Source organism: Sphaerodactylus townsendi, linkage group LG02 (genome assembly GCF_021028975.2).
Source record: "Sphaerodactylus townsendi isolate TG3544 linkage group LG02, MPM_Stown_v2.3, whole genome shotgun sequence".
Taxonomy (NCBI): domain Eukaryota; kingdom Metazoa; phylum Chordata; class Lepidosauria; order Squamata; family Sphaerodactylidae; genus Sphaerodactylus; species Sphaerodactylus townsendi.
This window is the reverse complement of record NC_059426.1, coordinates 69372513-69385444: the sequence shown is the minus strand read 5'-3', so window position 1 is coordinate 69385444 and position 12932 is coordinate 69372513. Positions and strand designations below refer to the sequence as shown.

Here is a 12932-nt window from a genome sequence, read left to right as displayed (position 1 = left end):
GTTTACACAATGAACTGACCTCAAGCTCAGCTCCCATACTGTGAGGCTGGATCCACATTGTATCAAATACTGAGCTATAGTAATCTCTCACCTCCTGGATTTTCCCATCAGGACAGGAAATTCAAGGAGGTAAATGATTTCCATAGCTCAGCATCCAATGGCGGCTGGATCTTACTGTTGAGAGAGACACCATCCTTCACGCTTGCTCTACTAAATGTGAGAAGCTGGACAACTGATTGCACTGGCAGGGTGAAAAAGCTACCATGTTGGTATCCCAGAATCCTCTGGGTCATTTCGCATTACTTTTTTAACCCCAGATCAAAATATTCCTCTGCTTTTGCTTTCTAGTCCTATCCTTTTCACTCTCCTCCACGTGTTCTGCTTCTATCAGTTTGCTTCTCTGATATGTCCTATTGCCTTTCCCTATTTTTCTTCCTGCCCTACATCACTTATTCCTAGGCAACACATCTCCACGACCCAATCTGGCAGTTCGAATCTGTGCTGTTGTCTGCAGATCCCGAAAGGACCAGCCTCTACTGAGCAAGGTAACAGAAGTCCCGAGCTTGTGAGCATTTACAGCAGCCTTATAGATTGAGGCTGGGAGCCAAAGGCCCAGGTTGTCATCACTGGCAGAAAAGCTGTAATGTTTTCAAACATGACAAGAAAGAGACAGGGGTCTTTTCTTTTATCCCCCATTGTAGAGGGAATTAGTTGGCTGGCAAAGTATTGGAGCTTTTTCTTCCATGTTGAACTTTTTTTTGTTGCGGATGGGAATAGGCACAAATAAACAGAAAGTGCTCGTAGATCAGGGTGATCTTATGACTCTAGTTTTTTGCTTTGAATAAGACTAGATTGGCTTGCCATCTCCAGTCTCTCCCTGAATAGGGGATATACCATGTAGTAAGTAATCAGAATAGCACTGAATTTTTTTTCTTGTATAAATTCTGTGCATGATCAGAACAAAATAAAATGGAATGGCTCATTGAGATTCTTAGAATGGAAAAGCTGATTGGAAGATAGGGCATCTAAATGTTAGCAATCCAGGAAGATCTTAAATGTTTGTTTGTTTGTTTGTTTGTTTGTTTGTTTCAACCAGATAGTGTGTGGTGTGGGCCGGGCAGATAAACCCCTGAAGCATCAGGCCACCGTGCCGCAAACACTGGAAAGTAGCTTACAGCAGTGGGGGCTGAAGGATGAAGCCCAGATTGCAGCCATCCATGTCCAGATAAAACGGGAGGCTGAGGCAGCCATGAAGGCCTTCATGGATATGGAGGCTGGTCTGACAGCTGAACAAAGAGGTGGTCGTCGAGCACAAACTGACATTATCGGTGAGATTCTTCATCAAATATGATAGAATCTTTTCATGGGATATCATGGAGTACTTAAGTTTTGCTGCTCGAAAGTGCAGCAGTGTTCAGAAATGTGAAGCAGCTTCTTTAAACATCTACAATAATATGCTTTATAGAGGCGCCCTCATCAAGAGCTATAGGCTATAGGCTAAGAAAAGGCTCACACAATGTCTTGTTATAAATCTATATTATCTGTTTCTCAAATGTGGGCAAATCTGCAGATATCTAAATCTGCCAGTTGAGCCCACACTGAAAGAAAGGAGATCTTTCTTCATACTTGGGAAACACTCCAGGTTTGTAGAAGAATCCTAAAAATAGCAGCCCTTGCTCCCATCCACATTATATCTGTATGCATGCGGATTATTTGCCTGAGCCACCAATGCAGCAGTTCTGGAGGGCCTGCCAGCTGGCCAGGCCCTTGCTTCTACTGTGGGTGGGTGGCTAGAAGGGCTGCTTCTGCTACTGCTGTGGGGATGAGGAAGTGGCTGGGTGGCTAAGAGAACTGTTACTACTTCTGTGGGGAGGGGAGAAAAGCCGGTGATGATTGGCTGGGAGAGCTGCCACTGTGGGGGGACCAATGGGAGTCATAGAGAGTGATGCTATGGAGGGGCAAAAAATGAGAGAAAGAACGATGAAGTGGGGCAGACAGACAGTGAAAGAGTGATGAGGTGGGGAGATAGAAAGAGAGAGTGATAGGGTCAGAAAGAGAGAAAGGAAAAGGCAGGAGAAAGTGAGGCACGAAGTTGGAGAAGAAAGGAGGAAACAAAAGCAGGAGGAATGGGATAGATCCTCCCACGTTTCTTGCGAGTTTCTCCTTGTTCTTCTAATGCAATATGGAAATTGACCTTGTGATGAATACCACTTTCTGATCTCCTTCCACTTGGCTTCCACAACCACAGCATCCCCTCTTGGAGTCAGTGGCAAGTTATGACTCTTCTCCTTATGGAGTGCTGCTCTTTCCAGAGCCAGTACTTTAGTGCTGATATAGAAATGAAACTCCCTTAACTCATTGTTCTCTGTTGTGTACAAAATGTTCTACTCATAGCATGGTGACCCATCGATGAGACGTCTGCAGCCCACTGCTGGCAGACGCTGACTGACTGTTTTGGAAACTTTTGCTATAACTGTTTTACTGAACTCTGCCTCAGCAGTATTCCCAAGTAATAGGTTCTCATGGCAATAGTTTTTCTTAAACAAACAAATCATGAAACAAACCCAGCTGCCACCCATCCATTACATTTTTATCCCCCTTTATCAGAAACTCTGTCTTCTTTTCCTCACCTATTCATCACTTAGATTTATTTATTCACTCATCTTGTGATGCACGAGTGCCATCCTCCCTCACTGCCTGGTGGCAGCAGTCTGTGCAGGGACAAAATTGCTCCCTGCCCATAGGCGGAGCTATGGGGACATATGGGGCGCGGGGACACAAACGCCCTGCGCAGTGGTGTGTGGGGGGGAGAGAATCGCTCCCCATACCCCTCCCCTTGGGCCACCCTGTGGCCCAGAGCAGCCTGGCAGAGGATGGGCGCCCAGCGGCAGCTCTTTTAACTTTTCACTGCTTGTTTAATTCTTTTAACTATGGTAAGTGGGGCACGTGAGGGGCAGGGGCATAGGGGGGCCCCCCGGGCACCAGTTTCCCCTCATACGCCACAGCCCGACCATACAGTGTCCTCAAACAGTAGATGTTTCTTCTTTGTCTGCAGTCAGTAGCTTCTTGAGATACCTTTTTTTTCATTTCAAGATCTGGTACTAGTGTTGCTTTTGTGACCAACAGCACTGAAGTGAAATAAAAATGTAGTGATTTCTATTCACCAAGATCCTCCCCAGGATCCTTATGTTAGCTGCCAAAAGTCCCAGATCAGTCTTCCTCCTCGGTTCCTTTTCTCTACCCTTTGAGCAGCCTCTTAGAGCACAGTAGCCTCAAAGTGCAGTCCTAGCCTACTGATAGGTAGCATCTGTCACCAGAACCAAAGCATCAAGAAAGGATTATCCATTGCTCTTCCTGTCCTGTTTTATCTGCAAACCCTTTCTCCAACCAACAGTGGCAGATTTGACCTCACAAGAGGCAAGAAGGGAGGGCAAGTAATTTTATTAAGCAATTAATATGTTTCTGCCTTGTGGACATGGGGCATCAGGATGGAAGGCAGAGTAGTTCCATCTGTTCTTGATGTTTTCTTGTTCAAGGGACAAGCACCAGATTCAGCAAACAGCTCAACTTTTAGAAGGTTATTAATTTACTTGCTTGGGATTCCAAGGGGGTCTTATCTACCTAGCACGCTTTTATCCCAGCCATCCTCTAAGGAAGGTGTGTCGAACTCATTTGTTATGAGGGCTAAATATAAGGTAAATGTGACTTGGTTGGGCTGGGCCTGGGGGTGGAGTTGCATTGGCTGACCCTGGCAAGGGGGGTGGCTATCCCAACTTGAGAAGGCTTATCAGGCCTGCGAGCCAGCTGAGGCAATCCTCCCATGTGGGCTCACCAAGACAGATTGGAGCAGGGGCTTATTTGGCTTGCAGGCTTGATAAGCCCTCTCAATGGGCCGCATCTGACCCCCAGACCACATGTTTGACATCCCAATATAAGGTACTCATGGTTCTTCTTTTTCCATTTTCTCCTCACAACAACTCTGTGTAGTTTGGGCTCAGAGACTGTGATTGGCCCAAAGTTGTCTAGTGACTTCATGCCAAACCGAGTCACCCAAGTTCCTGTTTGTTATTATAATCACTATGCCACATTACCTCTCTATCCTGGTTTTGTAGTAATTAAATACAGTCATCAAAATGTCTGATTATCAGTGAATCCTAGCTGGTATCCCAGCCCTTGGTAACTGACTATATTTTGGTTTCTATTCTCTGCAGGAGTAGATTTCCTACTGAGTTCAGAAGACCAGGTTCTACAGTTGGTGGCCCTTGAGATGAACTCACAATTATGCCTGGAAACCTGCTCAGTCTTTGAGTCCATGGGCCGGGTGGTGGGAGCGCCAGCGGGTGTGGTTGCACGACCCCTGGTGGAGACGATGCTACGTCGTGCCCAGTGTCATCTGATGGAGGGCAAGCACGTGTTGGTGATTGGGGCCGGCGGAGTCAGCAAAAAGTTCGTCTGGGAGGCAGCCAGGGACTACGGGCTAAAAGTAAGATGCGGAAACCGGACTTATGCAGCCCTCCACAGGCTGCAGGATCGACTAGCTAGAGCAGCACCACTCCCTACAGTCCCTGTCCATGTTATATAAACTTCGTGGGTGTGGTCTAAGCACAAAGAGGAGAGGAAACCACAAATTTCCCCACTTGCCCCCACCACCAAAGGGGTCATTTAACTTATTCTAGCAGAACTTGCCTGCCCTATTTCTGGCATTGAATCAAAGCTATTCTTGGAGCCAGCCAGCCTCATAAGAATTACTCCTGTGTCTTTAATAGCTGTCTGGTAGGCCAACAATGAAACTTTTTCCATTGCTGCATCTCCAGCATGTCACAGAGCTGTTTGAAGGCACAGAAAATGGGGTGGGAATGCCCTATTGCCAGGCATCCAGGAAGCACCCAAACAACTTGTTCAGTAAAATCCTCTGACCTCACCCACCCGCCTCTCCAGATACCCACATAAAAACCATTATATTTATTCTGGCTTCTCCAAGCCCAAGATACAAATAGTTCTCTGATTAGTACTGAGAAATTGCCTTGCCAGTTTGTTTCCTCTTTTAGAGGAGATGGGAATATAGTGCAGTTTCAAGAATGAACTCTTGGGTCACCAAGCTTCTAGACCCCAGTTCTGAGATCTGTGGATCCCCTGGGCTCTCAGAGGCTTTAATATAAGACTCACTCGGTGGGTGGGAGTCCAAATGAGGCAAGATGTGTGGGCGTGGTAGTCTGGGAATGGGTGACATGGGTGGGAAGCAGGCAGAGAGAGTGCAACTGATGGTTTAGCCAGTAATTATTAATTTGATTGTTTTTGAAGGGTACAAGTGCCTTGATGCCAGTTTATTCCTCTGGGACGGAGGGTTGAGTTTGTCCATGTTGGAAGTTTATGGAGAATCTTACCTCCGTTCTCTAGCTCAGACCCTGAACAGAGCATATATTGGCTAATGGGCCAGAGTCTATGTCAGCAGCTGCAGTCTTCATAGTGGGACAGTCTGTATGCTTTACCCCAAGCTCCACTCAGAAAATGGTTCTTACAGGAAAATTCCTCTTACAGGAAACAAACAAAACATGCCAGTCTCCAGTTCCCTGAAGTGGTTGGATGTTCCTGCTTAAAAAGCATCAACAGTAAAACAGTTAATGCTGTCCCACCCATCTACTCCATGCTTAAGGCTCACACAGCCCAGTGAGCAAAATGGAGGCATCACCCTTGTCTAAACTGCATCCAGATAAGGAGGCACTGAGGAGATGGAGAAAGAGTGACTCCCTGTACATTCTCCATGCAGCCAACTGGCACCGCTTTGTCTTTCAAGACTCTGACCCTTTCCTCCCTATTCTGCCAGCCTCGATCTTGCCCCAGTATCTTGCTCCTCTCCTCCCAAAGCTGGAGGCCAATGGACTTCCTCATTTCTAAGCTCAGTTGCTGCAGAAACAGGGATCCAGAGAAAACTCAGATCCCATCTGCCTCCCCACAGACCTAAGGGTCCTGGAGGAATGATGATCTTCCCTAGAGCACAAGAATACTCAGTTTGATTCCTGCCAGGTGGAACCTCCTGCCTTGGAGGCTATTGTGCCACACTCGGTCCCAAGGAGTTGGCCTTCTCTGATACTGTCAGTAGTGATGCATCTCTGATTTTTCTCCCACCTTCTCTGCATCTCTGCCCTTCCGTGTCTGCCACTTCCCTTTTCTCAACCCCTGCTTCTATTCCCACCTCTCTCTGTGTCGTTCTTTTTCTCCTCTTTCCCATCCCCAGATCCACCTGGTGGACTCAGACCCCAACCACTTTGCCTCCCAGCTGGTGCAGACCTTCATCCACTATGACACCACGGACCACAAGAGAGACGAGGAGCATGCCCAGCGGCTGGTGGGGCTTGTGCAGGAGCGAGGCCTTCACCTGGATGGCTGCCTGTCCTACTGGGATGACTGCATGGTCCTGACGGCATTGGTGTGTGAGGGGCTGGGCCTGCGCTGCAGCTCCTCCACTGCCATGCGGGTGGCCAAGCAGAAGAGCCGCACTCACCTGCACCTGCTGCGCCGGCGCAAAGAGGGGGCTCGCTGGCCCTCAGCCGCATTGTATGCCGTACCTTGCTGCCACCTGGAGAGCCATTCTGATGTGGAGCGAGCTGCCAGTCACCTCAGCTTTCCTGGTGTCATGAAGCTAGAGTATGGGGCAGGGGCTGTGGGGGTGAAGCTGGTGGAGGATGCACAGCAGTGCCACCTGCACTTTGACAAGATCTCCAGGGACCTGCGAGATGACTCTGACCATCCAGGCATCGGGCTGGGCTGGGGCAACGCCATGCTGTTGATGGAGTATGTCTCTGGCACTGAACACGACGTGGATCTGGTGGTATATGAAGGGCGCATGTTGGGGGCATTTGTGTCTGATAATGGGCCCACTCGAGTGCCCAACTTCACTGAGACGGCAGCCTGCATGCCCACCTGTCTGCCCCCTGACCGTGAAGCACAGCTCATTCGTGCTGCCTACCAGTGCTGTTTAGGCTGCGGCCTGACCGATGGTGTCTTCAATGTGGAGCTCAAGCTGACGGCTGCTGGCCCTAAGCTCATTGAGATCAATCCCCGCATGGGTGGCTTCTATCTGCGCGACTGGATTCAGGAGATCTATGGAGTAGACATCATGCTGGCCTCAGTTATGGTGGCCTGTGGGGTGGCCCCCCTATTGCCTGCCCGCTCTCATCCACGCACAAACCTGGTGGGAGTGATGTGCTTAGTGTCACAGCACCTGCAAGCCCTCAAGTCCACAGCTAGCTTGGAGACACTCCAAGCCTTACATGAACGCGGTGTTATCCGCCTCAACTTGCTTGATGATGAGCTCGTGTCCACTGAGTATGAGGAGCCCTATTGCAATGTGGCTTGTGCTAGTTCTAGCCGCCGTGAGGCCTGCCTCAAGCTGCTAGGCATCTGCCAGGTGTTGGGCATCGACTCACCACACTATCCCGTCACTCACTTCCTCTCTCATTTCAAATAGCCCTGGAGATATGGCTCCCTCAGTCTGGAGCCAAGTTTGTTCCTGCTCCAGAGAGGGAGCCGTGCCTACCCCTCCTAATTTATCCTTCCCTGACTCCCAACCCATCACTGGGGTTTGCTTTATACAGACACCCTGTTTCCTACAGTCTTTCTCAAGTGGCTGCTGTGTCCCTCAGGAAGGAGCGTGGCACCATCTGGTGCCATCTCTGGTAAGTGCGGTGCCCACATCACCCACACACTTGCATGGGCTCACTCTCCTTTCTTGGGGGACCCTGTGAACTGCAGAGCCCCCCTCCTTCAGCCCTACCTGTGGAATCATCTTCTTTTCCTTTGCCTGCCATTCTGAGTAACCCCCACACCTTGGTTCCCAAATTGTTCTTCCCTGCTGCCATGAAAGGGGCATGTTCCAGCCTCTTCACCTTCCCTTTCTCCCACTGAAGAAAAGCTACTGGCTTCTGAGCCAGGCAAGCCCTGGACAGAACTTACCTCATGCTTCCAGAATCAGTGGAGGAGAGGGCTGGAGTCAGTTTTGTTTGTTTTTTTGCAGTTTCCAGCAGCCAGTGCTTCGCCAGTGATTCCACACTAACAAAATAGTACATGCTGACTCTGAGCACTAGCTTTTCTGTACCAAACCCCTGTATGCGAACTCTGTGCTCCTAGGTAAGAATCTACTTACAAACAAGCCCTTATATCCAGAAATGTACAGTAACAGAAGGACCACAAACCTACAGTAACAGACATTTACAGAGCAGTAGAATGTAAGACTTTTAACAAGCTAGTCCTGCTGGTTCAGCACTTACAAAGCTTTCGATAATATCCTAGCACCACAAAACATCTTTTTAGGAGCTATTTAGCATGCACAAGTCTGTGCTCGTAAATAACTGTAAGATAACGCAGGGCAATAACTCTGGTAATCCCTGGCATGCATACCCAGTGCTGTGGGAAACCATGTGAATTGTCAGTGCTCATAGGAGAATCTGCCCACAGCCAGCCCCTAAGAGACCCTATAGTCGTAAATCACTGTGATGGCACTTCCGAGTGCCCCACAATAACTCATTTGTGTATGCCTCTGAAGTGAAAAATCACAACACCAGCACTCCTGAACTACCTTAAAATAATAAGCTTTCAGCTGGAGTCCCTTCTGACCCTACTCAACTAACAATCTAGCGTTCCTGTTTCTGCAATAACAAGCCACAACCTTGCCACTATGCTGCACTGTGATGAAATCTTTGTGCATAGTTCTAGCAGTTCCAGACTCATATTGTTACCTAGAGTACCAGCATCCCCCAAAATGCCTATAACCAGCATAAAGGGCAAGAAGTGAAACGTATTTCTGATCGGCATAGCAGAACAGAGTCTCTGTCTTTTTACTAGCTCGCAGGCTTTCTGTCTGTCCCATGACAAAAAGGAAGAAAGTTGCAGGAAGGGCAACTTGGAAGGATCTGGAAGGACATTCCAGAGTCTGTGATGCCTAAAACGACAGACACCTTGCTCCCATTTGGGGAGAGGGGAGGCAGGAATCGGGAATGTCATGGTGCCCATGAGTGGATGACTAACATCAGGACCATTAATTAAGTTCACTCCTCCTAACATGGGTTGGTGACCCTGCCTTCCTGCCTGCCTGCCTATCTTTCCACCACTTGTGTAACAAGGCAGGCATAATAGTCCCTCCCCCAATAAAATGCCGTGTAAAAATATCTGGACTGCAGAGGTGTTATTTGCACCTTGCTCCACAGCTCAACATCTGACACTTAACTGCTTATTGGAGGTGAAGGAAAACCTGATGGAGAAGTTTTGGATAGAAGTAAATGAATTTTGGAGGACTTCAATTATGAAGAAAAGGCTTTCTGATCCTGTGGACCCATTCGCTTCTGGGAGGCCACCAAGAGCTTGTTGTGTACTTGAAGGTGAGGATAGTATGGCTAAACCTTACCTGAAGAATCAGACTGGCTTCACTGAATGGCTGTTACAGAAGCTCTTCTCAGCTCTGTGCTGCCCTGAGCATAGGCCCTCATAGCTATTATTTCCTAGAGAAATTTAAAGCATGATGTCTGGCTTCCCTCCCAGCTGACAGCTTTTTGCCACAACTTTTATCTTAAAATATTCTATAGGATCAGTGAGATTAAGTTCCTATAACTATCTTGTGTGACGAGGGCTGATGATGCACTGTGGGAGCTACGGCAGGCACAGTTGGCCCTTCTGGGCACTGGCCTTGCCTGGGCCTTAAATTTGTCTCTCACTTTAATCTATCTCACTCACTTGTCCTGCATGGGATGATTCAATTTTCTTGGCTTCTTTGGATGAAGCCTGACACTTGGAGGACTTGCCACCAGACCTGAAGTGTCATTGGCAGGATCCACACCACACGTTTCCTGCTTCTTTCCACAATACTAGCTTTGTACATGGCTCCCAATAATTCTAAACATACAGAATGAAGAACATATGAGGCATGTTGAAGAAAATAGGCAGACGTTCTTCATTTATGTAACTTTTGTTCATGAGGAAGCTCCATAACGTTGCCATAATGTTACAAAACTTGGCATAGACAGGTGTTACTAAGTAGTGTGAGAGAACCTCTTACGCAGAGAATTTGGGAGAGGGGAAAAAGATGGAAGCCCTAAAAGGGTCCTGTTGATTGTGAGAGTGAATCAGTGGGAAATGAAGAATTAAATGCCAAGTTACTTTTATTTGACTATGGAGATAGCATGAGCTGAAGCACTTAATACTCTATTGTCTTAAAACAGGGGTCCCCAAACTACGGCCCGGGGGCCAAATGTGGCCCCTTGAAGGCATTTATCCGGCCCGCCAGGCATGGCAGCGATGGCTGCTAGGGAGGAAAGAACCCAGGAAGATACCTGATCCTGGGTTAGATGGAATGCTTCATTGGGAAAGTTCTGCTTTTTTTTTTACAGGGGAAGGTATTCCACAGCCTCCCCAACAATATTTGGAGCCCACCCTGTACTTGACATACTTTGGTCACTGTTCTAAAAATAGACCATGACAGAAAGGCTGAAAGGCTGAAAGGTGAAATCAAACATTTTACAATCATTTGTGCATAGGAATTTGTTCATAGTTTTTTTTAGTCCGGCCCTCCAACAGTCTGAGGGACAGTGAACTGGCCCCCTGTTTAAAAAGTTTGGGGACCCCTGTCTTAAAACCTCCTCGGTCATCTCAGAATTCATGGGGTTCTGGATTTTGAGTTCTAGACAACATTAGGCCTCTTTCAACATGAGGGTCAGGCTTGATGTTCCTTTGCTGACACTGCACAGCAACAGTGTTTACAAGTTTGGGGAGGAGCACATCACATAGCCAAAATGTGTAGCCCCATACTGCTTTATATGTGGTGAGACTAAAGCTGATATAGTTAAATTCATCCTGTTCTGCATAGACCCTTGGATTGCTTACAAACCTGCATTGTATAGAAACAAGGGGAAACTACGTTGGTTCCTGTTCATTGATCTTAATTGATCCTACCTATTAATGGAATTAGGAAAAATTTTAATGTACAACCAGGGAAGGATTACTCTGGTTAGACAAATCAGGGCCTATAGCTCCAGGAGTACAGAGCCTGCCTAGTTTTCTTAGATCAACATTTGTTATTATCAAAGTCACAGATGATCAAGAATTCACTTGGAGGACTGCTTTAAAAGGAAATAACAAAGGTAGGCGGCGGCTGCATCACCTGAAGTGCCTTCTCAACATAGCCTGGCTGATTTTGCACAGTAAAAATCCCCCGTGCTATATCCGGGAGCACAGCTGTTGTGGGGCTTTCCCCCTGTTGACTTTGCACTGCTCCCTGGCGCTCCTCCACTTGCACCATGAGTTCTGCAATGTTTTCTACGCATGCGCGGGCAATTTCCATTTCCCACATTCTGATTGGCAGAATCTTCCCTCCCCCTCACTTTCACCAATTTAGTTTTAAATGACTCTGCACAAAAAAGACACTGGGAATTGGTGCCCTCACACACACACACCCATCTAAAATCCCTGCATGTGAGAAGGAATCATGGCACTCCAACACACACACACACCCCCATCTAAACTTGTGTGTGCAAGAGAATTGCTGCCCTCCAGTTTATGACACTTTTTTGCAAGGTTCCTCCCTCCGTATTTTTTATTCCACTGCAAGGGGGGGAGGCGCCTGTTCATTGGAGGGGCGGGCCAAAAGAGCAAAATATGAAAAATGGCCTCGTTCTGCTGCTGAGGAGTTTTCACGGCAGCAGAAGCCACTGGAGCAACAGAGGGGCATTCCAAAAGAGGAGGTGAGGAAAATTCCTGCACCTGAACCAAGCTTCTTAGGAGGTGAATCCGAGGAACTAGCAAAGATAGTGGTAGACAAGGAAGAAGTTCTGGCAGCCATTGATAAACTAAATGCTACCAAATCCAGATTGCATTCACCCAAGAGTTCTTAAAGAGCTCAAGCGTGAAATTGCTGATGTTCTCACTTTAATATGCAACTTATCCCTGAAATCAGGCTCCATCCCTGAAGACTGGAAGATGGCCAATGTCACACCAATCTTTAAGAAATGGTCTAGGGGGGACCCAGGAAATTACAGGCCAGTCAGTTTGACATCTGTTCCTGGTAAATTAGTAGAATCTATCATTAAAGATAAAATTATTAAACATGTAGAAAAGCAAGACCTGCTGAGAAAGAGTCAGCATGGCTTTTGCAGAGGCAAGTCCTGTCTTACAAACTTACTAGAGTTCTTTGAGGGTGTAAACAGGCATGTGGATAAGGGGAAACCAGTGGACATTGTCTACTTGGATTTCCAAAAGGCTTTTGACAAAGTTCCTCACCAGAGACTGTTGAGAAAACTCAGCAATGAAGGAATAAGAGGGGAAGTCCTCCTATGGATTAAAAACTGGTTGAGGAACAGGAAACAAAGGGTGGGAATAAATGGGAAGTTCTCACAATGGAGAGATGTAGGGAGTGGTGTCCCCCAAGGATCTGTTTTGGGACCAGTGCTCTTTAACCTATTCATAAATGACCTGGAAGTAGGGGTGGGTAGCGTGGTGGCCAAGTTTGCAGATGATACCAAATTATGTAGGGTGGTGAGAACCGCAAAGGATTGCAAAGAGCTCCAAGCGGACCTTGATAAATTAGGTGAGTGGGCTCAGAAATGGCAAATGCAGTTCAATGTAGCAAAATGCAAAGTGATGCACATAGGGGGGGAAAATCCAAACTTCACATACACGCTACAAGGGTCAGTGCTATCAGTCACAGACCAGGAAAGGGATTTGGGTGTCTTGGTTGATAGTTCCATGGGAATGTCAACTCAATGCATGGCAGCTGTGAAAAAGGCAAACTCTATGCTGGGGATAATTAGGAAAGGAGTTGATAATAAAACTGCAAGGATTGTCATACCTTTATATAAAGCCATGGTGCTACCGCACTTGAAGTACTGTGTTCAGTTCTGGTCGCCACATCTCAAAAAGGATATCAAAGAGATAGAAAAAGTGCAGAG

At 47.3% G+C, this 12932-nt stretch overlaps 1 protein-coding gene across 1 annotated transcript in view; it reads left to right on the top strand.

Moving 5' to 3' along the window:
• CARNS1 (carnosine synthase 1) overlaps positions 1 to 9164 on the top strand; it is a 29123-nt gene extending 19959 nt beyond the window's left edge. The window contains exons 7-10 of the mRNA XM_048483937.1: positions 460 to 545; positions 1097 to 1328; positions 4212 to 4483; positions 6236 to 9164. Of these exons, the coding sequence (XP_048339894.1) occupies positions 460 to 545; positions 1097 to 1328; positions 4212 to 4483; positions 6236 to 7468 (1823 nt within the window). The 3' untranslated portion in view covers positions 7469 to 9164. The remainder of the gene's footprint in view (positions 1 to 459; positions 546 to 1096; positions 1329 to 4211; positions 4484 to 6235) is intronic.
• The last annotated feature ends 3768 nt before the right edge of the window (positions 9165 to 12932 follow it).